This window comes from Serinus canaria, chromosome 2, assembly GCF_022539315.1.
Source record: "Serinus canaria isolate serCan28SL12 chromosome 2, serCan2020, whole genome shotgun sequence".
In the NCBI taxonomy this organism is placed as follows: Eukaryota; Metazoa; Chordata; class Aves; order Passeriformes; family Fringillidae; genus Serinus; species Serinus canaria.
The window spans coordinates 70,219,178-70,243,224 of NC_066315.1; the positions used below are offsets into that span (position 1 = coordinate 70,219,178).

Sequence of the window (24,047 nt, forward strand, 5' to 3'; positions counted from 1 at the left end):
AATTAACTTGCCCCAGATTAAGGAGCTTTGTGAAAGGGAAAAGTTTGTTTGGTCTCTCTAATACATGCAGTCAGCAACAGTTTATCAGCTCTACTAAAGAATCATGCTTCCATGGAAGACACTGTTTGAGGGAACAAAAAGTCCCCAATTACTTAGATATTTAACATTTTAAAGTTCGTATTTTGTTCAGACATCTGTGAATCATTTGTTAGACTTTCTAAGTAGTCTTTATTTCTTCTTTGCTTTCTCGCATCAGAGGAGGGAGATGATTAGATCAAGATTTCACATAGTTATAACTAAAATTCTGTTGTAGTAGTTTACTTAGTACTACATTATAATTAAGTTCACAGCTTGCTGTAAATGTTTTAATGAGGAACTTTTGCTCTTTTTATTAAGTTGCATATCAGTTGTAACCAGTGCATTATTTTGTCGCTAGCTGCCAGAAAATCAAACAAAAGGTGCCAGAATAACTTAAAAAGAAAGTTGAAAGGAAGATGTAGTTATCTTGAGTCCAGATCTCTTAATGAAGGAGGTTCAGTTAGAGCAATGTGCTCAGACCTTGTCCAGTCAAGTTTTGAGCATCACCAAGGGCAAGCCTTTTAAGCAGCTGTTCCAATGTATGGCTATAGTTATGGTTTACCAAATAATTTTTAAAAGTCTCTGTGTCTTACTGCAATTTTTCACATTCCACATTGTGAGTGTCTCCCTGTGTCATCTCTGAGGCCCTTGTATCAGTCTGGCTCAATCAAAGGATGGAGATTCCCTTCACCCTCAGGGCAGATGGTTGTATACACCAATGGGACCTCTCCTTAGCTGCTTTTTCTTGAGACTGGAAAAACTGAGGGCTCTCAGCCTCTTAGTTGATTACTGCTGTCCCTGAAACTTCTTGGTGAGATTCAGCTTACATATACAGTGGAGGCAATATTACTGAATAGAGGAAATAGAAGGGAAGCAAGAATAAAAAAGAGTGAGACAGGAAGATAGAAATAAAAATAGAGTGATGGGTTGGAAACTAGTGCTGAGTAGAGGTAGGACTCAAGTTTTGTGAACACTGAGTACCAAAAAGAAGACACCTTTAGCAGGCTATAAGTAGATACAAGGATACTTCTGAACAGATAGTTCAGTGACATCCAGAGCAAGGTGAAGTGATTTGTGTCCTTGGTGTGTTTGGCACCTGCTTGCCAACTCACCACCTTTATCAGTCATCAATCCAGGCGAGCTTCCTGTTGTTTTTTGGGATTTTTTTCAGGAAACCATTTTTGTTCAAGTTTCATGGTATAAAGTTTGCTGTTTGCTCTGTGAAAAGACATCACATCTTAGGCTGCACTCATCTTCCTTTTGTCTTCTTGTTTGTAATTGGCCAGAATTTGGGCAAACTTTTCTGGCTGCTGCTGCTCTGGCTTATGAGGTGGCTGGGACTGTGAAAGTGGGATGCTTTTGGTTTATCCTGGGGGCTTGTCTGGTGGGAGAGGAAAAGCTCAGGCCTTGCCTTCCTCTGAATGATTTCTTTTCCTTAATCATTCTGTGATAGAAAAGCATATGCCTTCTAATATTGATCTACATTTTAAGATTTAATTTTGGGAGTTTTCCTGTTTATCTGTTTTGATATGCTTTGTTTTGATTTCCTTTTATTTAATTAAAATTAAGGAAACAGCTTTATTGTATCCTGCAAATTACTGGCGTGCTCTGGAAAGCTTCTTCAGTCTGTGGTCAAATATGTGCAGGTGGATGGATCTCTGTGGCAAAAGAAAATCTCCTTAAAAATAATTATATTGCTATTTAATGTAATCGGATTTTGTTCTTGTATCTTTATTTAAAATATCTCTGGACTTTGGTCATTATTTTGTTTGGACAAGAGCTGAAACTGAGAGCATGCAAATATTAGTCCATGTGGCTTGTGTGTACTCAGGGAGTTAGAAAAGTGGAATTGCCTACTGCCATGGTTTCCTGGCACAGCTCACTGTGATATCCTCGCTGCCACTTTGGTCTTCCTCTGGGTACACTGACTTTTGTTTATACAAGGCATGAGCTTTAGATTTTAAGAGCTCCATCACTGTCATAGCTGTGTGGTGGCTTGCCCTGTCTTCAGTGTCAGAAATGCTTCTCTGCCTCTACCAGCGTTTTCCCTGGACTCCTGCATGAAGTTCAAAGACAGTCTCACTTACGTTAGTGTACTGAAAGGTTCTCTAGATGCTTTTTTTGAACTAAGACCCTCCCCAACTTTGTTTCCTTGGGCAGTGCTGTTAATAAGGAGCTGATGCTGGAATAGCTGTCTGCCTGCATTTTGCATTGCTGCAGCGTGGCTGGTCTAACACAGAATAGCCCTGTCAGGACTCATTCAGTCCAAGGGGAAAATTCTCCCCTAGCATCTGCCTCAGGGATGCTAAAGTAGGACATGTGCAAGGCAGATGTATGTTCTGAAGTTCATGTATTTGCAAAGCATGTCATGTTTTGTTCTGTTTTTATTTAGTTTCTGCAAACAAATTATAGCTTGGTATCTCAGTCCTGCAGAACCTGCTTCCAAAGCAAGAATATTTGAGACCTTTGCTTCCAATTTAAATTCAGTAAATCAATAGAAACGTAAAGTCCTAAGTGGCATTCAGGAGTAGTTCATCAATTTGCTTATACAGGAGGCAAAGAAGGGATGATGTATTTTTGCCTATGCAGACTCAAAAAACCCCCGTACAAAACCAAAACAAACCAACAAATAAAAACCTAACCAAAAAAAGCCCAACAAAAGAACACTTCAGTGTAAATGTTGTCTTAGATAAGCTGAAAATTTGGACTGACTTTACTGATAGTTGTCCTCCAAGCTGTAAATTTGAAAGTCATTATTTTTTCTCTTTTTAAACTCTAATAACTACTAGTATTTTGACATGGAAACAGCAATGTTTTAATTCTAGCAAGATGCTTATCTTCTTCCATTTTGCTCAGATTAATATATTAATGGCTTATTCCATACAGAGCTTCTTTAATTCTTCCAGAAGCAATCAAACATTGTTCTCTGCACTGAATGAAGAGAAAGTGGTTCTGTTCCTGCATTTGCTAGGCATAGACACCAATGGACACGCTCATCGGCCAAACTCAAGGTAATTGAGATATTAAGCATATCTTTCTTACTAGTTTTAAATGCATATAGTGACTTTTTAACAGTGCAATTTATCAAGCCAGAAACAAGAGTTGTAGTTTTGGGGGTCATATATGTTACCATGATCACCTACATTCTGAACGTTTGGGGTTATTTTGTTTTTTATGGTCTCATCTATAGAAATGTCAGATTTTTGCTTTCTACAGTATGTCAGGTTATATTCCTGTATTCAGGTCTGATTTTTAGCAATTTTCTTAGTTGCAGCCAACACATAATCTAGAGGATATGTAGGAAATGCAGTTTTAAATATTAAATGGATACAGTTTTCAGATACCCCACTGCTGAAGTGATATCATTGAGTTTGTAGACAACAGTAAGCTCAGCAATAATGGCTGCAAATTCCAACATTGTGTTTTGGCTTTCTTTATTACACTTAAAACAAGAGAAGAGTTTAGATTTACAGTTCCCGTCGCAAGTTCATCTTGAAGTGCATTATTTGAGAACTTTCTTTTAATTTCTTCACATCCTGCTTTGCAGGATTTTATGTCTTTCACTTGATCCTTGCATACTTTTAAAATTCTCTGATTTCCTGCATCATTCTAAAGTTCATACTTGCTGTATGTCTAATGCTCATTTATTACTATTTTATTAAAGACAGAGTTTTAAAACTGACTTTTAAACTGAGCAACAGACAGGAAATTAGTTGTCTGAAAGTCAATCATGGTCAATCACTTTCTAAAAACATACAAAATTTTTATTTAGCTTCTATTCCAGAAAACTAGGATCTGTCCTGATCTATAAATCATCTCAAAACATTGACTGCCTGGTGAGATCTTTCTTTGCCATTTACTTACCCGCTTAAAGTAATTTTGGCAACTTACAGTTAAGGTGTTTGCCAAAACTAAGGAATTCTGGAAAACTCATTCTGCTTAACTTGCCTGGCAGCTCTGAGTAGTAAAATTATAGTCTTATATCAAGGACAGGTCAGATTAGAAGTATAAATCCATTTGAAACTGGTTTCAGTAATCTTCAAACTGTGCTGCAATGATTTAATATCTCAGTAAGACTCAGAGGAGGAGAGATTTTATATCTAGGAAGCCTTTTGTTAGCTTGATGTTCATTTGAGATTATAGCAGTCTATACTCAAAGGACTGGGCTATATGGCCATGGATAAGTTGCTTTACACCAAGTGTGAGAGCCACCTGGAATGTAACATTTTTTCCTATTTTTCAAGGGAATACCAGGAGAATATTAAACAAGTTGATGAGGGTGTGAAAGAAATTGCTTCATTGATTGACAATTTTTATGGAAATGATGGAAAGACTGCATTTATTTTGACTTCTGACCATGGAATGACAGATTGGGGTGAGTCTTTTTAAATATTGAGTCCGTTGAGTTTATAGACATCTGGCATGTGATTAGAGAGCTCTGTCCCATGAGAAGCTTTGGAACCCCTGCTTTGATTTGGTATCCTAAGTGTTGCTTGTGTATGAAAATCCATGCAAATTGCTGTAACAGCTGCATTCCATGTCTGGGCAGAAAAAATACACTAAGTTAAAGCTTGATTTCCTCAGTGACTGCTAGTAGGGATAGAAAGATTGCTGCAGAAAACCACCTTAGGCAGGAGGAGATGGTGTTATTTGGCTGCCAGGAGCAAGTTTGGGCTTGTTCCAGTCCCTCTGGGAGAGACAGTTCTCACTTTGGTGCTCTAAACACCTGGAAAAGGTGGGAAATCTGTCCAGGAGCTGTGAAAAACTGTACAGAGAGAGGTTTTGTGAAGGGTGCAGAATCTTTTTGCTTATTTTGGCCTTCTAAGCACAGTAGAAAGGAGGGGACTGCTGTGTGATCTTTCTAGAGGAGGCTGGTGCTGGAGACAGGTGAAGGAGCTGAGAGTAAGAGCGGGAGTGAGGCAGGGCCAACTCTGCTGGAACCCCCAGAGGAGACTTGTGAAGGGTGTGGCCACAGTGGCCAAATGCTTTGAGGGCAGATGAGAAAAGTTTGCAGTCACAAGGTCATTTAGACATTTTTCCCTAATTCTTTCTTCTCTCAGGAATCTTAAGAACACTCCTGTCCTTGTGTGCAGCCAGTGAAAATTATAAGTCTCTCTTCCAATGCTGTGTGTGCAGCTACTAACTATGATATTTTTGAATCAAGGCTGCTCCAGGCATGGTTGTGGCAAAACAACAGTCAGCACGTTACTCTGGGTGTGAAATCCTCAAATTTTTCAATTGAAGGGATGCAGAATTTTTTCTGTCATCAGAGATAACAAAAATATTTGTATATTTATCCAATCAGCCTAACAATCTGTTCATTTGCAAAATAGTCCATTTTGAATAATATTTACTGTTGAGCCGACTGCCTCTTGCAATAAATTTTTAATTCTGCTACATTTTTTGTATGTTTCAAGAAATTATTTCATAGTTTTCTTATAATGAAGGAGTGTATATATATATATATATATATATATATATATATATATTTATATATAATTTAAAAAAATATATATTTATTTATATATAGGACCATAGGGATCTCAGGAGGTCCAACCACCTGCCCAAGGCAGGCGTAGCTTTTGAATCAGACACAGATGCTGGGGCTTTATTCAGCAGGGCCCTTAAAACCTCAAAGGGATGGAGCCTATGCAACCCTTTTTGGGCAGCCTGCTCTACTGCTTGTCTGCCCTCATGGAGGGGGAAAGGTTTTCTTTATCTGCAATCTGAACTTCCTTTGTGTAGGGGGATACAGTTGGGTAAATGAAGGTGGTATAGAAGGTAATCTTATCCCCCAATGAGTTGCAGCTGGATCAATTACTAAAGATTAGAAGCAGGCCTGATCTTAACAGGCCACACCTGTAGCCAATAAGAACAAGTGGTATAAAAGAGTGGATTGGGGGATCTGGGGTCAGATGACTGCTGCAAGGATCAGGAACAGTCAGTGCTTAGAGGAGCTGCCTGCAAGAAACACCACAGAGGTATGAAGCTCTGGTGATATGAAGTCCTTGCACTATAATGACGTTAGAACTCGTGCTAGCTGAGACAACACCTTTGCGTCAAATTATGCCTGTTCTGTCATGCTCCCACTGTGCGCCGTAGTGACGCTCTGGCTCCGTCCTCTCTCAAGCCCCCTTACAGGGGGGCACAGGCAGGCTTTTCTGCTGTGTTCTCCCCAAAACTATTCTCCAGGCTGAACCAAGTCCTAGTCCCTCAGCTGCTTCTTACAGGACGAGTGCTCCTCATTGAGACCATTCTGGATGATGGGTATCTTTCTGGTACCAAAGGAGCCCAAAACTGGATCTAGTGTCTAGGGGTTGTCTCATAGGTCCTGAAAAGAGGAGCACAATCCCTTCCCTGTACCATGCTCCTGTTAACGCTGCCTGTGGTGCTGTTGGGCTTCCTTGCTGCCAGAGTGGGCTGCAGGGATGTTCTCATTATGCAGTGGATCCTTTGGAGGGGGGATAAAAGGTGTTAGGAGTAACTTCTTCAGGCTTTGAGAACCACTGGTCTGTCTAAGTTTTCTGTCATCTCTTTCTGTCTTGAAGGAGAAGCTTGATCTTGTGCCAGAAGTTTAATAACTTTGAAGTTGGCTTCAGTGATTTCAAGAGCAAACCAAGAGTTTCTGTTCAGGCCCATTGTGAGCTGTCTGAAGGCTAGTTCAGGAGTTTTAACTTGAGCTGGTTGGTAGTATCAGGCCATACTGGAGCCTTTCAGTGGTTATTTGCAGAATGGGATGTGAACTAGTTTTAAAACAAATGAAACACTGGAAGGATGGGGGGGCCTATTAAGGAAAAGAATATGATCTGAATGAGACATGATCAAAGACATTGTGGTTGCTGGCAAAAGCCAATGATATCCCTTGCTTTCTCAGTCTGACCCCATGATTTTGCTTTAAATTGATGTCAGATGGAACTGCTGACCACCAACGCAGGGCATTCCATACCCACCCTTCAGCTTGGTCTCTTGTTCCTGCTACCATTCTGGCACAAGTACCTGTGTGGTGTGCTGGTCTATGGAACAGACAACTAAACTAACAGCACCCTTTTCTCCCTGTAGGGGGATAGAATATATGAAAATAAAGGTAGTGTAGAAAGTAATCTTACCCTTAAGGAGTGGCAGCTGGGCCAATTATCAAAGATTAGGAACAGGCCTGACTTTACCAGGCCACAGCTATAACCAGTGAGAAGAAGAGTGCTATAAAAGAATGTATTGGGTGGTTGAGAGGGGATCTGGAGTCAGTTGGCTCCTTTGTGAAGAAAGAGTCAGTGGTCGGAGGAGCAGCCTATAACAAACACTAAGAAGGTATGAAAGTTTTGTGATAGGAGACAACAGTATGGAACTCCTGCAATAAGATGTGTCATGGTTTAAGCCTGGCACAATACCAGTGCCCCCACGAGAACACCTACTTCCCTGGCACCTACTGTGAGATATGATCAGAGACAGAGCAAAGCAGGCTCCAACTTAAGGTTAAAAGGAAAGAAAAGCATTTATTAACCTACAACTACAAAGGAAGACACACAAAACACAATAGAACATAAGATGAAAACCTTCCAAAATTCTTCCTCCTCCCCCCACCAAATTTCCAATTTCATTGCCACCCTTCAGACAGTCGATTCTCAGTCTCTTGAGGAGAGAGAAGTCCCTCTTGCGCCACACGCCTTCCATGTCCAGTGCTCTCACCACTGCACATGGATCAGAGCTGCTTCTGGGGTTTTTCATTTTAAGGATACTTTGACCAGTTCCAAAGGGAGCACAGTCCTTCTCCTTCTGGGACACTTGTCCCCCCCAAATTTCACCCCCTGGGGCCGAGGGGTCTCTTGAACAGAGATCGTCTTCTTCTTCTTCTCTTCTTCGAAGTGGAGGGCACCACCACACCCTCCTCACCCGTCGTCTCTGTTCACTCCTCCACATCACTGCACTCTCTTGGCTCTGAGCCATCGCCTCCCCCTAGAACGCAGTCTCTGTGGCACAGAAACACCCGTGGTTCTGCTGTGGCTACACAAGAAAAGTCCAGCCCAAAGCCACTTCATCATCTCCTCCCACCTAGAATTTTCCTCAACATCTTCTCAATCTCAACATCTTCTCAATCTCATCAACTTCAGGAAGACTCAGCGTTTGCAAGGTTCTCATCTTCCTTGGAGGGGTTAAAAGTCCCAGGCTCTCTGCCGGTTTACTTCGTCAACTCCCACGCCTGGCTGCCCTGCTGGGCACCCCCCCTTCTCCTTCACGCCGGGCCACGATCACAGGCACCGGCTCTGTCTCTCTCTCTCCCTCTCCGGCGGGGGGGGGAATGGAGGATGGCTGCCCGAAGCCCTTGCAATGTTCTCCTCCACCCTTGGGCCCAGGCCTGGCCTACCTCTCTCTCCGGCCACATGGCTCCCCTCCCCCCCCTGCCCAGCCAGATCTGGGCAGGGGGGGGTCTGCTCACTCTCCAGCGGGACTCCAAGAGGAAGTTCCCCTGGGAGATCACAGCTTTTAACCCCTGTGTTCTCAGAGGCGTATCCTGCCCTCAGTGGACAAACCAGGTGCCAATATTAAATCTGAACACTGATTGGATTGCCCACACCATCACAAAAAACTTCATTTCCTTTCAAACCACGACAGGTGACAACAGTTGAAGACCCCAATGTGATTGGGGAAAAAGGACTCAAATACTAAACGATATGACCCCGTTGATTCAGGAAAAAGGACTTCATTATTAAACGTGATCCAGTGGTGATTTGGAGAAAATGTTTTAAGTATCAACCCATGTGATCCTGTGGTGATTCAGGAAAGAAGACTTATACATTAAGCAATGCGATCCCATGGTGATCTGGGTAGAGAACTGCATGAGGAAAAGTAAGAAGGGGAGAATTTAGCAAGGCAACTGTAAGAACTGGAAAAAGAATAGTTCTATTATTTTGTACAATGTATTTATTGATTAGTGGAGCATATCAAATGCAGCTCTTAATGTCTGTTAAGCATGAATATAAAAGATTTTGCAGATAAGTCCTTTGTAAACTGAAAAAAGCTGCAGAACTGAACCAACACTTTAAAATCCATATATATTTGTACTGCAATATGGTGTCTGAACATTTGTATAGCTATTAGCTCTAAATGAAATATATGAATGTGTCATAATGTTATGTTATTTGAATATGTCCTTCTAGAAACGCTGCAACTCCTTCATTAGAAAAAGGGTGAAGTGTAGGGGGATAGAATATATGAAAATAAAGATAGTGTAGAAATTAATCTTACCCCTAAGGAGTTGCAGCTGGGCCAATTATCAAAGATAAGGAACAGGCCTAACTTTAGCAGGCCACAGCTGTAACCAGTGAGAAGAAGAGTGCTATAAAAGAGTGGTTTGGCTGCTTGAGAGGGGATCTGGAGTCAGTTGGCTCTTTTGTGAAGAAAAAAGAATCAGTGCTCGGAGGAGCAGCGTGTGAGAAACACCAAGAAGGTATGAAAGTCTTGCGATAGGAGACAACATATGGAACCCCTGCAATAAGATGACAGCATTCCCCCCTTTTCCCTGAAAAGGTCTATTTGGAGAGTGCTGGAGGTGGAACCTGGAACTGACCTAGCTGAAAAGAATTATTTTTCTTCCCCTCTTGTTATTCAGATCAGAACTGAAACAATTCCTTATAGCAGGGAAGGAGTGGGTACAGCTGCCTCTCTCAGCTCTGTCTTAAAGTATTCATAGAGGCAGAATCTCACTGAAATGTTGATGGAGCTGGTGGCTTGGCTAAATTCTCCTCCTGCAGTAATAAGACTATAACTGATATAAGAAATAATCCCTGGTCTGTGGAAGATAGAGGAAGTGCTTTCTCCATCAGCTCATTTTCCCAGGTTCTTCCAAGAACAGTGATTGTTGCTGTTTTTTGAGCCCAGAGAGTGCCCACCAAGAAACATCAGAAGTCTAATTCCCAGACCAGTGTGTTCTTAAGCTTTGGGCTGTTTAAAGTAAGCAAAGTTGGCTCTTCAACTGTGCCACAGTGATTGCTTTAAGGACAGAATTAGGTATGATGTTGGGAATAGCTTTGAGTTTGCACAACAGTGTGCTTTGTCTGTTCTTTGTATTTATTAAAATTTATATTTATAGACAGGGAAAAGCATGTGTCTGTGCAAATATAAGGAAAATGTGTAATCTTGTAGACCGTGCTGGGACCCACACAGGGTTTTTATTGCGAAGTCCTTCCCTTTGAGGCTGGGTTATCTCACTGCTCTGGTACCTCACCCACCAGGTTCAATGACCAGCATTTCTTTCAAGCTTGTGTAGCTCCTGCTTTAGTACAACTGCTGCTGAGATGTCATAGTTTTCTACCTTCCTTCTTTTGGTGGCTGATGTGTTAAGCTGAAGGGAATCTGTTTCCCCAGGGAAGAAATTAATGTTTTATCAATTTTTAAGGAATGTGCTACTAGACTTTAAAACCTTCAAAATTAACCTCTCTCACTGTTGGAAGGATGACAGTTGCAATGCCTATTGCTTCTTGGTTTTGAACTGGAAGTCTAATTCTTATTCAGAGATAAGTTCTATATGATTTTTTTTTTTCACATATGCCTAATATTACTGAAATCAGGCATTCTTGGTTTCACTGAAATGCTTAGGATAAGTACATATGCATGTTTTTAGCTGGTAACTCCTCCATGTGTTGAGGCTTTAAAAATATTATGGCTTTATTTTCTGTATGTTAAAAATTTTGGGATTTTAATATAAAAATTTCTATCTATTTGGTCTTGATACTGATTTCCCCAACTTAGAACTTGAATTTAGCCCTTAGTGACATAAAAATAAGCTATGAAGCTGGAATAGGTTGTCTGTAACAGGCTTTTAGTATGTCTGTATCAAGAACTTAGTATATGTGTGCATATTTTTATTGCATGTAGATTTTGTTTGTTTTTATAGCACATGTCGTAAAGTTTCTGGTTTTCTTGTTTGGTGTATTTTAGGATCCCATGGAGCTGGTCATCCCTCAGAAACTTTAACACCACTAATTGTTTGGGGTGCTGGGGTAAATTATCCACAGAAAGTTACAAGCCAGGTCTTTGAAGACAATTTTTTGAAAGGTAGGTAAAATATAAGACTTAAGTGAAGGGTTCTGGTGGAAACAGAGGTGTTTTTAACCATTACATCTGTTGAGCTTCACTAACCTCTGTTCTATTTCAGTAAATGTGATTTGCTTTGTGTGATGTGTAAGGAAAAGGTGGCAGGGTATGCCTAAGGAAGCTACTGCAAAATTGGGTAGATAAAATCAGTTCGTTTTCTTTTCTAATCATAGAATTGAAGACTTTCTCTCTTTGTTGACAGGACATTCATGCTCCTAAAACTTCATTCCTTAGAGAATGAAGGAGACTTAATTTTTAACTCCCAGATGTTGAAAGTATTAGAACAGAAACATAAGTTGACAAGTTCAAAGACTCCTTTCTAACTTCACAGCGCAACCCTGTGAACATTCTAGGGGCTGTCTTGTCTCATTTGCATCCTTGCAGCTGTTGTGCAAATGTAAACGGCTTTTTGTAATGAAAAACTGTAATTCTTCACTGTTATTTTTCCCTTTTCTAATTTAAGAGTAAACTTTTTTTAAAGGGGTGAGTTTTTATTATTTCACATACATAATGCAATAAATGCTGTCTTACTGAAATATCAGTGGGGTTAGAGAGTCTTGACCACATGATTAAATTATTCAAGCTGTTCCTCTTTCATGTGCCCCATTCTTGTGGCCTGCTCTGTTTCTTAAGATGTCTTCAGTTCTGGGTTGTTGCTCATGATCAATGAGGTAATGACTTCCTATTTTATTGGATTGTTTGTCAAGGTACATTAGAGAAAACAGGCAAAAATTACTTCAGCCCCGAGGTTTTAACTCCGCCCTGCTCTTGAGAAGGTATTTGGTAACAGCTTAGGTCATTTCAGAAATAGTGCTTGCCGCGCTGCTGCATCGAGTGCACTCTACTCCCCTGAGAGTGGGGGGAGGTGACGCCGGCTAGCTGGGAGCACAGCAGCCGCTAGCAGCGGGGGGCACTACCCTGATGTGCCGGGGCGTCTGGGCAGCGCCTTCGACAGGGCAGCAATATCGAGAGGAGCGGCAAAAGGGGAGAAGCTTGAGAGAAAAGAGGGTCTTAACTCACCTGGTGCAGTCCAGAATTTTATTGTCTCCAGGGGATCCAGGCGGGAAAAGGCTGAGAACAAAGAGTAACAGCAGTATATAAAGGGGGTGGAACATAGGTACAAGAACCAATGGGGGAAACCGAGGAGGGGAATTGGACATAACTGACACGGGCGAGAACTAATGATATAAGAGCTAGGGAGGGGCCCGGAGCACCTGCCCAATCACCTTGTGAGGAAGGGAGAGGTTTCTGGAGAAATGGGCAGGGCCCTGGGAGATGGACACGGCTCAGGAGGAGGGGAAAAGCAACAAGAGGGTTGGTAACTGTGGAAATGGGGGTGGAGACAAGCGCTTGGCAGTGTGCCCAGACTAGGAGGGAACCATTTCAGGGAGAGGGGGAAACCAGGACTGAACCATCAAAATAGGTTTAGGTTTACAACTCGGGGGAACATTACAAAATGGGGAGAACAATACAAACAGGGAATATAACACAACTGGAAAATGGATGCGCACCACAACAGTGCTAACATTTCACTTTTTGTGCCTAACTGCTGCTCTAAAATGATGACATCTGTAATAAAATTGAGAATGAGTTGTAGGGAAAAAAGAGAAAACAGAATAAAACAACTGATTTTGGTGCCAGTGATGGCTGATCTGCTAGGCTTTTAAGGACATTTGATATCTAAGGGTTGATCTGTAATAGCTGAATTTTACATCTTTCAGTTTCCTTGATTCTCAGCAGCTTTAGTGCAAACCTCAGCATTTGACTTCAAGTCATGATGAAAATGATGTGAGAGATTTCAAAAAAGATGAGCCTTGAGCTGACTCCCAGGTGCACAATAGGGAAAGCTATATGGCTCTCATCTGTTGGGCAATGTGTATTTACTTAGAGGATGACATTTGTCTGCAGCCTGCTGTGCTTGCTTCATATTTGCCTTCTGATGGTTAAAAAAACTAGCAAACCAAATAACCACACAAAAAACCAAGCACACCAAAGCAAACATAAGAAACTCCTCAATTCATTTTTGACTAGCTTTGCATCTGTCAAGCATGTTGTTCCTTTGTTTAGACCTTACAGATTCTTAATGGCCAAGCATGATCTCTATTGGAGATCTGAGACACTCTGAGAATCTTGAGAGTTTGAATTTCTGTTTGAGTAATAAGTATTGTCTTAAAAAGGGACTGTTCTCTCTATGGTAGTACATCAGAGCTTCTAATACGTTACATAGCTTAGAAGAAAAGAGAAAATTGTTGAAATGGAACTTGGCACTTGCACAGGTCAATACAGCTCAGCTACTCCATTGTTACAATCCCAGATATTTTCACGAAGGTAACATATAAAAGAAAAGCTGTTTAAAAGAGTTCTCTTGAAATGTTCTTTGACTCTGTCTTTCCTGCTCCATACAGCTGCAGCTGTGACTGTGTGCAGGGGAGGAGAGTGTTTTCAAGACTGCTGTGTCACTGATGTATGCAGGTGTCAGGCTTACATTTCTAGTTGCATGCTCCAATGTTCAAGTTCTTTCATCTATTGACAATCCTTTCTAATTTCTCCACGTGTTTATGGAAATATTGACAGAACATTTCTAAAGCTGACAAACTTCTTATGCTCTGTTCCGTGCAAGCAGGCTGTAGGCAGCTCAGTGAATTATCTATGTTCTCATTGTTGCAATGGAGGGTTCCTACCACCCAAAGGCAGTGCCAACAGGCAGGACTTAGCCTGTCCATTTTGTCACAGAGAGATGAATATGTTCCTTGGATGGCCAGAAGGGCACAGAATCTCCTCTGGGTTGGCAGCCTTCTCCTCATCAGTTTTGTCACCTGTGCTCTGCCTTCCCTCAGGCCTCCTCATGCAATCCTCTTGGAAACATTTGTTACGGCAGCCTTGCATCCTGTGGGTGATGTGTGGTATTACCCATTTGGCCACTGGTTTGACCCTTCTTCAGAGGAAAGAGAATACAGAGCTGCTCTCTAGCTGCTCAGGGGCTGATGGCTGGCCCTGGGGCACAAGCCCAGAGGAGCTTGTGAGTGAAGGCACAACCTCCTGCAGCATCAGGATGTGGGGTTCTTGCTATAAGCCTGCTTTGTAGGGGGCTCAGCCTGCTTTGGCACAGCTGAGGGAGCTCAGTGTACCCTCCACTAGTTTGGCTTCTGTGAGGTTTTATGTGAGATTTTCTTTGCTTCATGTGCCCTCAGCCTCTTTTTGAACTGGCACTTCCCTGCTCGTTTCCCTGGACTGTTTGCATCTGACAGCCCAGTGGGCTGCAGTAAAAGCAGGGCAGGATAAAGGCAAAAAACCCCTCTGTAAAGCAGGTGGAAAACTGCTGAGCACTGTACAGGAAACCTCGACACTGAGCTGGAATCATAAACCAGTGTGGGCAGCATGCACAGCCAAGATGCCTCACTCCTGGGAGTACAGCCTGGACTGGCCAGTCCATAGGTGTGTCCCAGTCCTTAGGAGTTCCTGGGCTCCGTGTCCTGTGGCTCTTGGTCCCAAGCAGATGTCTTCACTTCTTCATTTTGGAATATCTGAGTAGGGCACACGGAGATAAAAAAAATTCTGACAAAAAGAGATGTTTTCTCTAGGAGAGATACAGTTTCTTCCTACCTTAGGCAATTTTGTGTGCGCATAGACATTTTTCCAATGTTTTTCTTTGGAAAATTGAATTTAAAGGGAAAACAGGCAATTCATTTATATAATAGAAATATGGGTAAGAGTCTGTTTCTAGAAATATCAATCCATTTTCTTTTCTGGGAAGCAAAAGGAAGCAAACCTGTACCTTTTGGTGTGAGTTCAACAGAGTTTATGATTAATGCTGCTAATACTGCCCCTGTGTTGCCATGGGAACTCCCCTTAGCTGTCTCACTACTGTTAGAGTACAAGTCTGCTCTTCAGGGTGCTTGTGGGACCAAATAACAGTGGACCTGTACTCAGACTCCCCAAGGTAGCAGTGGTATGAACTAATTGCTGAAAATAAGTTTGGTGTATGCAATATTGTAGATGTATGAAAGAAAAAAAACCAAAAACAAATCTTGCTGAACTCTGTTTTTAAGTAACTCTCCACCCCCAAAGAAAATAGGCAATTTTCTCTTTATTTCCTTAGAGGCCAGCATAGAGCAGGAAAATATAATTTTCAACCAGGTTTTTGTATGATGTGCCAAAGCTTTAGGATCTAATGTTTGTACTACACTGTACCAGTGCATTTAGGACCTTGGGTTAGCCTTTTTTACAAACTATTGAAGAGATGCTATAATCTCCTAAATCAGAGTTTGATTCTTTTTGTTGGCACAGGAGGTAATACATCACTGTGCTGAAAAAAATAAAAGCCTTGGACTTTCTTCTACTGATCTAGGTCACAATTGCAGGCAGCAATTTATCCTGCTGTATAAAAGAAAATGTGAATTGAAATGAATGCATTTTGTTGTTTCTGCCTGTTGAGTTCCATCTGTAACCCTTCTTGAGCTAGCGTCCTAATGTAAAATCATAATTTTCTTTAGTACCAACGCTTTACAGAAAATGGCAACAAGATAGTAAATATCAACTGAACTTGAACTGTCCTTTCAAATCTGTGTAGATTAGCTGTTCAGGTGCTCTGTTATTTCTTGCAGAATGGAAACTGGAGAACTTGAAGAGGCTTGATGTCAATCAGGTATCAAACACACCTAATTTAATAGTTCATAAGTTTTCCCCTTAAATGATGAGTTTTGTGTGATGTAAAGTAATTTACTTAATTTGAGTGAATGATCACACCAATGTACCATTTCCCTAGAAATAGGAACTACAATAACATAATGAGGATAAGTTTAAATTGCTTGTTGACACATGACAGCTGCACACACAACTTCTCCTGAAGATGCATTATTGAACCATTTATTTAAGTGATCCCACACAGCTGTAGGAAGAGTGCAGTACAATATACCAGGTCCCCCAAGCTGCTGTCACAAAATCAAACACATTCCTTGCTATAGTGGTAAACTGTAGGTTTTTTTCATCTGTGATTGTGGCCCAAATATTTTGCAATTTAGACAATTAGTCAAGGAAGAAAAGAAAAGAATGTGAACAACTTTTCCATTGATCCTTAATCAGTCAAGCTTTTTTAAACTGTGGTGCTTCATCATACTACAAAAATCAATATATGAATAACAGACTCCAAACCTACTCAAACAAGGGAAATAATCTCATGCTAGAAGGTTGAAATTGGGAGTGTTCTGGATCAACTACTTTCAGCAAAGCCTTAATAAAAAACTACAAAAAAATATTAGTTTTCCTCTCAGGGTTGGTAGGAGTTATGGCAATGTTGTTTTGAGACTGTAAAGAAGAGTCTTGAGTATTACTTTGCCCTGGATAATGGAGTTCCCAAAGACACAGCTTTTGTTTTGTAGTACATGTGGGACTAGGGGTAAAAATAGCAAATGAGACTTCTAATTATCACTACACTCCGAGTGTATTGTTCTCCACAAATAATGGTTTGGAGTCTGCCCAGTAGATCTGAGGCTGGAGCAGTGCCTGTGGTTTCAGTGTAGTTTTTTCAGACTTATGCTGGAGAAACAAAGAATTTTGGTGTGTAGTTTTATATTAAAGGAAAATATAAACCTAGTAAGAGGCAGTGTTTATTATCACAAATAGAAGTAAATTATAACTTATTTTATGAGATGCCTTGGTGAAGATTGAAGGGCCTTTCTGAGGGCTGACTGGACATTAAAAAACTGCACAAACTCCCTCTGCAGGGGAGAAAGTGAGTAATCTGCCCTGTGGAAGCATGGGATAAAGAATGTTGTGAAAAGCAGTATATCCAATATACTGCTTAAAACTGTAAATATGGAATTAGTTCTTTTGGTCATATAAATAGTCATAAAAAGTGATATGCCTCTCTGAGTGCAGTAAAGGAGGTGCTGAATTCCTGCAGATAAATACTGGGGTGGTTATATTTGCTTTTTAAATGAAATGTTATTTTTTCAAGGTTGTTCAGCAGTGGATCTTCACGTTTTGAATCTAATCATGCCATGACTACTAGAAACTAAAAACCGAAAAAAACTGTAAGGGAGAGAGTTATATGTATAACTGGACAATATTACATAATTATCTTTTGCATATGCAGATATGTTAAAATTAAGCTGAATTTATTATCTCTAGAGGCTGAAATTATGTTAAAATGGAAATGTTTCTGTTTGCACAGGCTGATATAGCACCACTGATGGCTTCCCTTATCGGTGTGCCTTTCCCCCTGAACTCTGTGGTAAGAAGTACAAATGTTTTTCTATGTTATAAAAATCTGTTCATCATAAAGGAAGAGGTGCTGGGGACAAGACTTGAGGTGTGTGAGGGGAAGGATTACAGATTTGTAAAAGTGCTACAGGGTGTGAACACTGTAGCACTTTTACACTGCTTGTAGTTTTAATTTTATGTATGTATCTTTAGAGTACAAAATTAATTTTTTTTAATGTATAGGGCTTTTAATTGGAGAGGCAGCTGGTCCTTTTGTAATTTACAACTTTACACTCTTGAGCTTTATAAAAGTTTTTTGTTGCTTTGGTTTTTAGGGATGGTAAAAATGCAATATGGTTTGAATAACACATGATTTTGCTCATGAAAGCTAAGCCTGTAAACAACCAGTTCCTGCAATTTAATGTTCAATTATTTCTTGATTAAACTAGTGTACTTTCTTCAGATGTTATCTTGTGCTTCTAATTTAGTGAATAGTGAGATGGCTTTTTCTTTTAATTTGTCTCATGTATTATTACACAGTCCAAAAATTGCCTCATAAATATTGAATTGACAATTAGCATTTCATTAGTGTGCTGTCATGCTACTAGTTTCACACATAAAACACCTATTTACAGGATATTTTTTGGAATATTTCTTCTGGGGACTCTGTCCCAGGGATTGTCCCCTTGTCCTGCGCTCATTGCTGGTTATGTGAGGAAAGCTGCCCAGCACAGGGTGGCATGGGAACTGCTCCCTTTCCTACCCTACCACAACTACTGGATTGAGTCAGGCCCAGGTGAGGCATTGGCTGGAAGACTGTTAGGGGTATCAAAAAAGGCTTCTGATTAGAAGTTGAGTTTATATTATTTTATAGTATGTAGTTTAGTAACAACTTCTGTTATTTATGTTATTGCATTCCTGTAGAAGCTGAGATATTACAAACAATCCCTATGATGTTGCAAATCTGTGTGAGAAGAGTATTTTCAAAGGAGTTACATGAGTTATTTCAGCAGTAATTTGAAGTGTTCTTACTGCTTGTTTGGCTAGCAATTCAGTTAAGAGAAATTCCTGTTATTTAATTTAATTTTTTTTAACTTATTATGTGTGTTTTTCTTCCTCAGGGAACTCTGCCTCTGGAGTATCTGAACACTAGTGCTCTTTACAAAGCAGAGAGCATGTTTACCAATGCTGTTCAGATTCTGGAGCAATTTAAGGTACTAAACATATGGTAAAAAAGCCCAGCTTACTTGAATAATAGTTGAGGCTATGTGTAAAATAATTGTATGACTTACTCTATCCACAGTGTGCCAAGTTGAAAGGATTAAAATTGAATGCACATTCATTTGATTGAATAGCTGTGAGACTTATCTAGGGAAGCTTGAAATGCTTTAATAAAGAAGTTTGGTTGGTTTTTTTCTAAGGAGAATGAATAACTTTTTTCTTGCCTCTTAACAAAAATGGTGATGTTTATTGGTATTAATGTAAATCTACCTGCAGTAAGTAGGTGGAATGCTGGTACCAGAGAAGGGAAATAATGCCTTGGCAATGGGGGCTGGGAGACGAGGCCTTAAATCAGGGTCAGGACACAAACAGATCAGAAAGGTAAAAGGCTCCTGTGCATTAAAGAAATTAAATTAGTGGCCTAATTAACTTTTAGCTAATGCTGTTATATCTGTTGTTTTGCTTTGCTGGTGTTCATCTCTGGTTCCTCTATCTTGATTCATTTAATATTGGATATTACATTATGAGAACATGTGAGTGGTCCAAATAAAATAGGTTCTGTTTCACTAAGCAGTGGAGTGACAAACTGTCCAAAATCCCAGTTTTGTCAAGGCACAGAAATACTCTGAAAGAAAACCATCCCCCCCAGATAGAAGCTGAGGCACAAAAGAACTGTTATCCTGTCTGGAAATTCCTGTCATGATAGTGGAACAATGAACTAGCATGAGATGACCTACATGAGATTAGCACCTTCAGCATCTTCTGTCCCTTTGTGAATGCCAGGTTCACAAAGGTGTGGATACCAGCGTGGCAGTGTCAGCAGCAGAATCACTTTCAAAAATATGGTGGAGAGCTGGCGTGTTAACAGGGGAAGTAACTGGTGGGGCTGGGTGTGAAGTTAGAAGTATGCCACTATCACCTGTGCAGTTGGAAGACCTCTGCTCTAAGAATTAAGGATGACTCAGATATTTTTCAGTTAAATTGGCATCTTGGAGATTATTTAAAAAACAAAGTAGTTCTGCTTCTCCTTTCCTTTTAGCTTACTTTTGTTCTGTTCTGTAGTGCTGGGTTATTGTTGTTGTTGGCTTGTTTTTAGCATTGTATTGGAGTGATCCTGTCTGCATTTCCTTTGAATTTCCTTTTTCTCTGCTGAAGCAGAAGTAGACTGTCTTAGACATGCCAAGTGGATTTTTGCTTTTCCTGTGATGGGCTGATCTGACCACAGTTTGTGCTCCCTGAAGATGATGTTGCCTTGGATGGATAGGATGAAATGTGTGGGCTCCTACTTCCAGCTGTCAGGTTTTACAAGTAGTGTGCTTAGGAAGTTCCTGACTGTACATTATGCCAACAGTCAGACTTGAATCAGGCAGCTGCAGGAGGCCTTAAAGATGTTTTGGAGGACCTTGGACAAAGTGGCTCTGGTGGCATCAAAACCTTCTATTTTTGTCCATGTGCAGGTTCATTGATTTACAGCATTGCTTTGGCGGTGTTTGCTGCACTGTACTGGTGCCTGTCTGGCATAAATGGTGCTGGTTTCGTTGAGGGTGGTTGTCACTGAAGCCTGGTAACACTTCTATCCATGTCTTCCTTTTATCCTGCAAACTGTAGAAGGCCACCTGAGAAAAGCAGTGGCTGGAGCGTGGTTTATTTTATTTACTTTAGAGCAGGTCTGAGTTTCCAGGAGCTCAGAGGAGTTGTTCATGCTGGAGTATAACATGCAGTTTCATGGACAGCATATTGACAGTGTGATTTCATTCCTTTTCCAAAGTCTTAGACATCCTCTGTGATCTTTTGTAGTTCAATTCCTGATACAATTTTTAGTCTTGTTACCACTTGCATGTAATAATTTAATGTCTTTTATGCAGGTTAAGATGAGTCAGAAAAAGGAAACTACATTGTCAGTTCTGTTCACACCATTCAAGTAAGTGTCTGTAAAAGCTATGTATATTTTACCTGATTGTCTTACCACTTACTTTGGTATTTCGGTGAGCTGCAGCAACACATTCAGTCTCTTAAATCTTTCTTAGATGGTAGTGTTTATCAGACTATGAAACTTTGCACTAGAACTCTATGCAATCAACCGCTTCTTCTCACCAGAACTTTAAGATAGATTTCCGTTTTTTAAATCTATTCCTTACATTTTATTTTTCATTAAGAGTTATTTGTCTAAGCTTTTTTTGACACTCTAGCTATATAGATTGCACTGATTTTTTTTTTTTTTTTGCTGTACTTTGGGCATTTTTTCAGCATTCTTGGGGAGATACAAGTCCCTATAGGGTCAGGAAGTACAATCTGTTAATTTATATATATGTCTAAAACTTAAACTAAGAATTGTTTCTTCTGTGATTTAAATGCTAATGAAGAATAAATAAAATGCATTGCATCCAGAAAAGAAGCTTACAATGTTTAGCATTTGTGTTGCCTAGTCTTAGTGTTTCCAGGGCTGTTGAAGGTGTCTTAGTAGTAATTTGTATATCTGGGAACTCTGCTCTAGTGTATGGAACAGTTACTTCTCCCCTCATCCTTCTGTGTTATCTAATTAAAGCTTTTTTCCTTTTCCTTTCTTCTGTAAAGGTTTTTGAAAGCTTTGCCATGGGTGCATGTGATAGTGTTCAGTTCTGCTTGCAGTTTGTGGAGTGCTCCAAAAAGGCCTTGTCACCAAGAGCAGCTGTTTTCCTTTGGGAAACAGAGGAATGTTAATTAAGTTCTTTAAATCATAGCAGCAATAAAATGTACTTGAGTTGCTTTCTGTGAAGTTTGATTATTGTTAAAGATGATTGCTGTCTGTCTGAACAGACAATTGCTGTGTTATTTTATACCTCTAGCTCCTTCAAAGGGAAAGGTTCAAGACAGTCTGTGAGACAGAAGTCAAGTTAATCTTGGGCACATGATGAATCCTTTAGAGCAAATTCTGAATAAGAATGACAGCTGCATTATCAAAGAATTTGTTGATCTGTGTGAAGTAAAATGCCCATATGGAAAGGATGGACAGTTCTCTTTGATAAATGACTTCTCAGCTCTCTCAATTTTACCTTTCCTTGAGAAATAAGACTGAGTCTATACAATAGGATATGCTTTTCTTAATGCTATATTTATCTTTAAAGGATATAAGTATTACCAATTGCTTTATGGATTGCTTTTTTTAATGATATGTTGGATTGTTTTAAGTGGAAATGCCAGAGACATTTATCACTTTGAAAATGCAACTAAAACTTGGTATAAACATATTGTTACTTTGGTATGGTCCACTGCAAAAGTAAGTTTATTTTCTTTAGATACTCTACAGTTCTTTCTGAATCAAAATTTGGATTAACAGTTGTTCTAAGAAGCATTTTTATTTGAGACCAAAATAATTCCTTGGATATGTGAATGTCATGGATGCGCCTCGCTCATCAGAGAGAAGTGATAACTATTTCACAATGATTGATAGTAAATGCCACAGTGGTTAGCAAGATTTAGTGACAAGGTATACTTGATTATTTACTGCATAGAGGATGGGTCTGTCATGGAGATCCTCCTGTTGAGTTGTGAGATTCAGAGAAGACCCCCTTAGATTCTAACCTCCTTCTCAGAGGGAGTTTAGATGCAGCTGGGTCCAGAATTAGTTCCAGACTTGGTCAGTGGGCCTGGAGGAGGCTGGAATTCACTACCACAGTGAAATGCCTTACAGGAATGTTGTGACGGGTGAAGACTTTCTTTGTTGTTTCAAGATGATACTGTTTAGTCATGCTAGGAAAGCAGAAAAAGACTCACCATGGATGGTCACACACTAATGTAAATGCTCGCCTACAGGGTGCTGGGGATAGTTTGGCCACATTCTGATTAGTCTTCCCAGCTCTCCTTGACTTTGAAATCTTGGCTTATGTCTGAGAAGCTACCAAGGGGTCTTGTCCAACCTCTTACTAATAGTTAGGATGAAGTGGTAGAACGCAAACTTACTTTTAAATAGATAAGTAACTTCCTAGTGCTCCAGCTTGCAGGAACCAAAGGAAGACTGAAGGTAGTTTTAGGCATGACCTGTCTATAGATCCATCCCCCCTTTCATATGCAGATGACTGAATGTGTGTGCAGTGAACACAAGCCTGGACTTCAGCTGCAGGTGCATGATTTGATGCATTAGTATGAGGCAAACCACATCTGTTTTTCACACAAATTATGCTTCAATGTGAACGAGAGAAAAAGGCATGCATCCCCTTCTGCTGTCTTTGGGACCCTTTTTTGGTGGTAGATAGAAGGGTGTAGAAGGGTATGATTGCTTTTTCAGGAGAAGTTAAAAATGCTAAGGTGGGGACACCTACCTCCTGTCCAGAGCAGGAGAAGTCCTGGTGTGCTGTGCTGACAATTTCAGAGTCATTGGTATTTGCATGGAGGTTGTGTTTCTGCAGAGCTATATGCTATTGGGAGTTGTCAGCCCAGGTTTAATAGCAGGTTTGACCCCTGATCTGTGGTTGGCCTTACCTGCTGCTGCAGCTGAGCACAGTTCTGTGCCATGTTTCTGCTCTACTGTCCTTTCATTCAGACACAAATAACTTCTTCCACCTCTGTTCGTCTTCAGCTGTACAAAGGAGTTATACTCTTTTTTTAATCCTTCTAGTGCCTGAAATATGTAACTTGAAGCTCAGAAAGTGTATGCTCCAACATATAATTCTTTTTTCCTTCATAGTTTATTGGAGGTTAGTGAAGGGTAGTTCATGTCTGAAGTGCTTTGGAATCATGAAGTTGCATAGAAAATTTTCAACATTTTGTTTGTGAGTATTACGATTTTGTGTTATTTGAGCAACTTGGTGACCTGAAAATGAACAAAGATATCTCTAAGAACTGAATTTCTTAAATGATTTAAAGGCGTAGTTGAATAAAGTCTGTATAATAGAAATGTAGAAATGAGCTCCAGAAGAAATCTGAGTTTAGAATTTCAGATGGCGACATTCTGGTTTTAGAGATGTAATTACTGATCAATATGTAGTTTTCAGAGTAGGGGAGAGGAGAGGATATATTGGCAAACAATGTGTTCTGTAGAAATTGCAATTGAATAACAGAAACTTAACCTGGACTTAATTTTTTAAGTCAGAAATAGCATAAAAATGTTTGTTTTGACATTCTGAGGGAAAAATCCTGATTTCTAGTTTGATTTTCAGGTGTTTTATTACTGAGTAGAAAACTGTTCATGACCTTCAGCTGCAATGACTCAAAAACCAGTGTTTGAGTTGTGTGTTGAATATATTGCACCAAAAGCATTAAGCTAGTATACACATATATATTTATAGATAAAATAAGCCTATTTTAAAGTGTTGGCAACAGAGGAAGAATATTGAATTGATATAAAGCTTCTGATTTCCACAGGGAATCTCGTCCCTAGCAGGAGTGTGGCTGGCACAGTGGACAGGAAATGAAGGAGGCCAGTAGATATGTGCCCTTTCCTACTTGGATGTAAATTGCATCTCTGTCTGAAATCCCTCTGT

At 40.1% G+C, this 24,047-nt stretch overlaps 1 protein-coding gene across 2 annotated transcripts in view; it reads left to right on the forward strand.

The window, feature by feature from the left end:
• The window catches only part of PIGN (phosphatidylinositol glycan anchor biosynthesis class N), a 102,514-nt gene that overhangs the window by 27,238 nt on the left and 51,229 nt on the right, over nucleotides 1-24,047 (forward strand). For both annotated transcript variants that reach the window (XR_007776754.1, XM_030229110.2), the window contains exons 6-12: nucleotides 2,965-3,089; nucleotides 4,323-4,453; nucleotides 11,011-11,127; nucleotides 15,771-15,811; nucleotides 17,339-17,398; nucleotides 18,489-18,581; nucleotides 20,454-20,509. Coding sequence is in view for 1 of the 2 variants with exons in the window: in XM_030229110.2 (XP_030084970.2) it covers nucleotides 2,965-3,089; nucleotides 4,323-4,453; nucleotides 11,011-11,127; nucleotides 15,771-15,811; nucleotides 17,339-17,398; nucleotides 18,489-18,581; nucleotides 20,454-20,509 (623 nt within the window). In the remaining variant the exon portion in view is untranslated. The remainder of the gene's footprint in view (nucleotides 1-2,964; nucleotides 3,090-4,322; nucleotides 4,454-11,010; nucleotides 11,128-15,770; nucleotides 15,812-17,338; nucleotides 17,399-18,488; nucleotides 18,582-20,453; nucleotides 20,510-24,047) is intronic.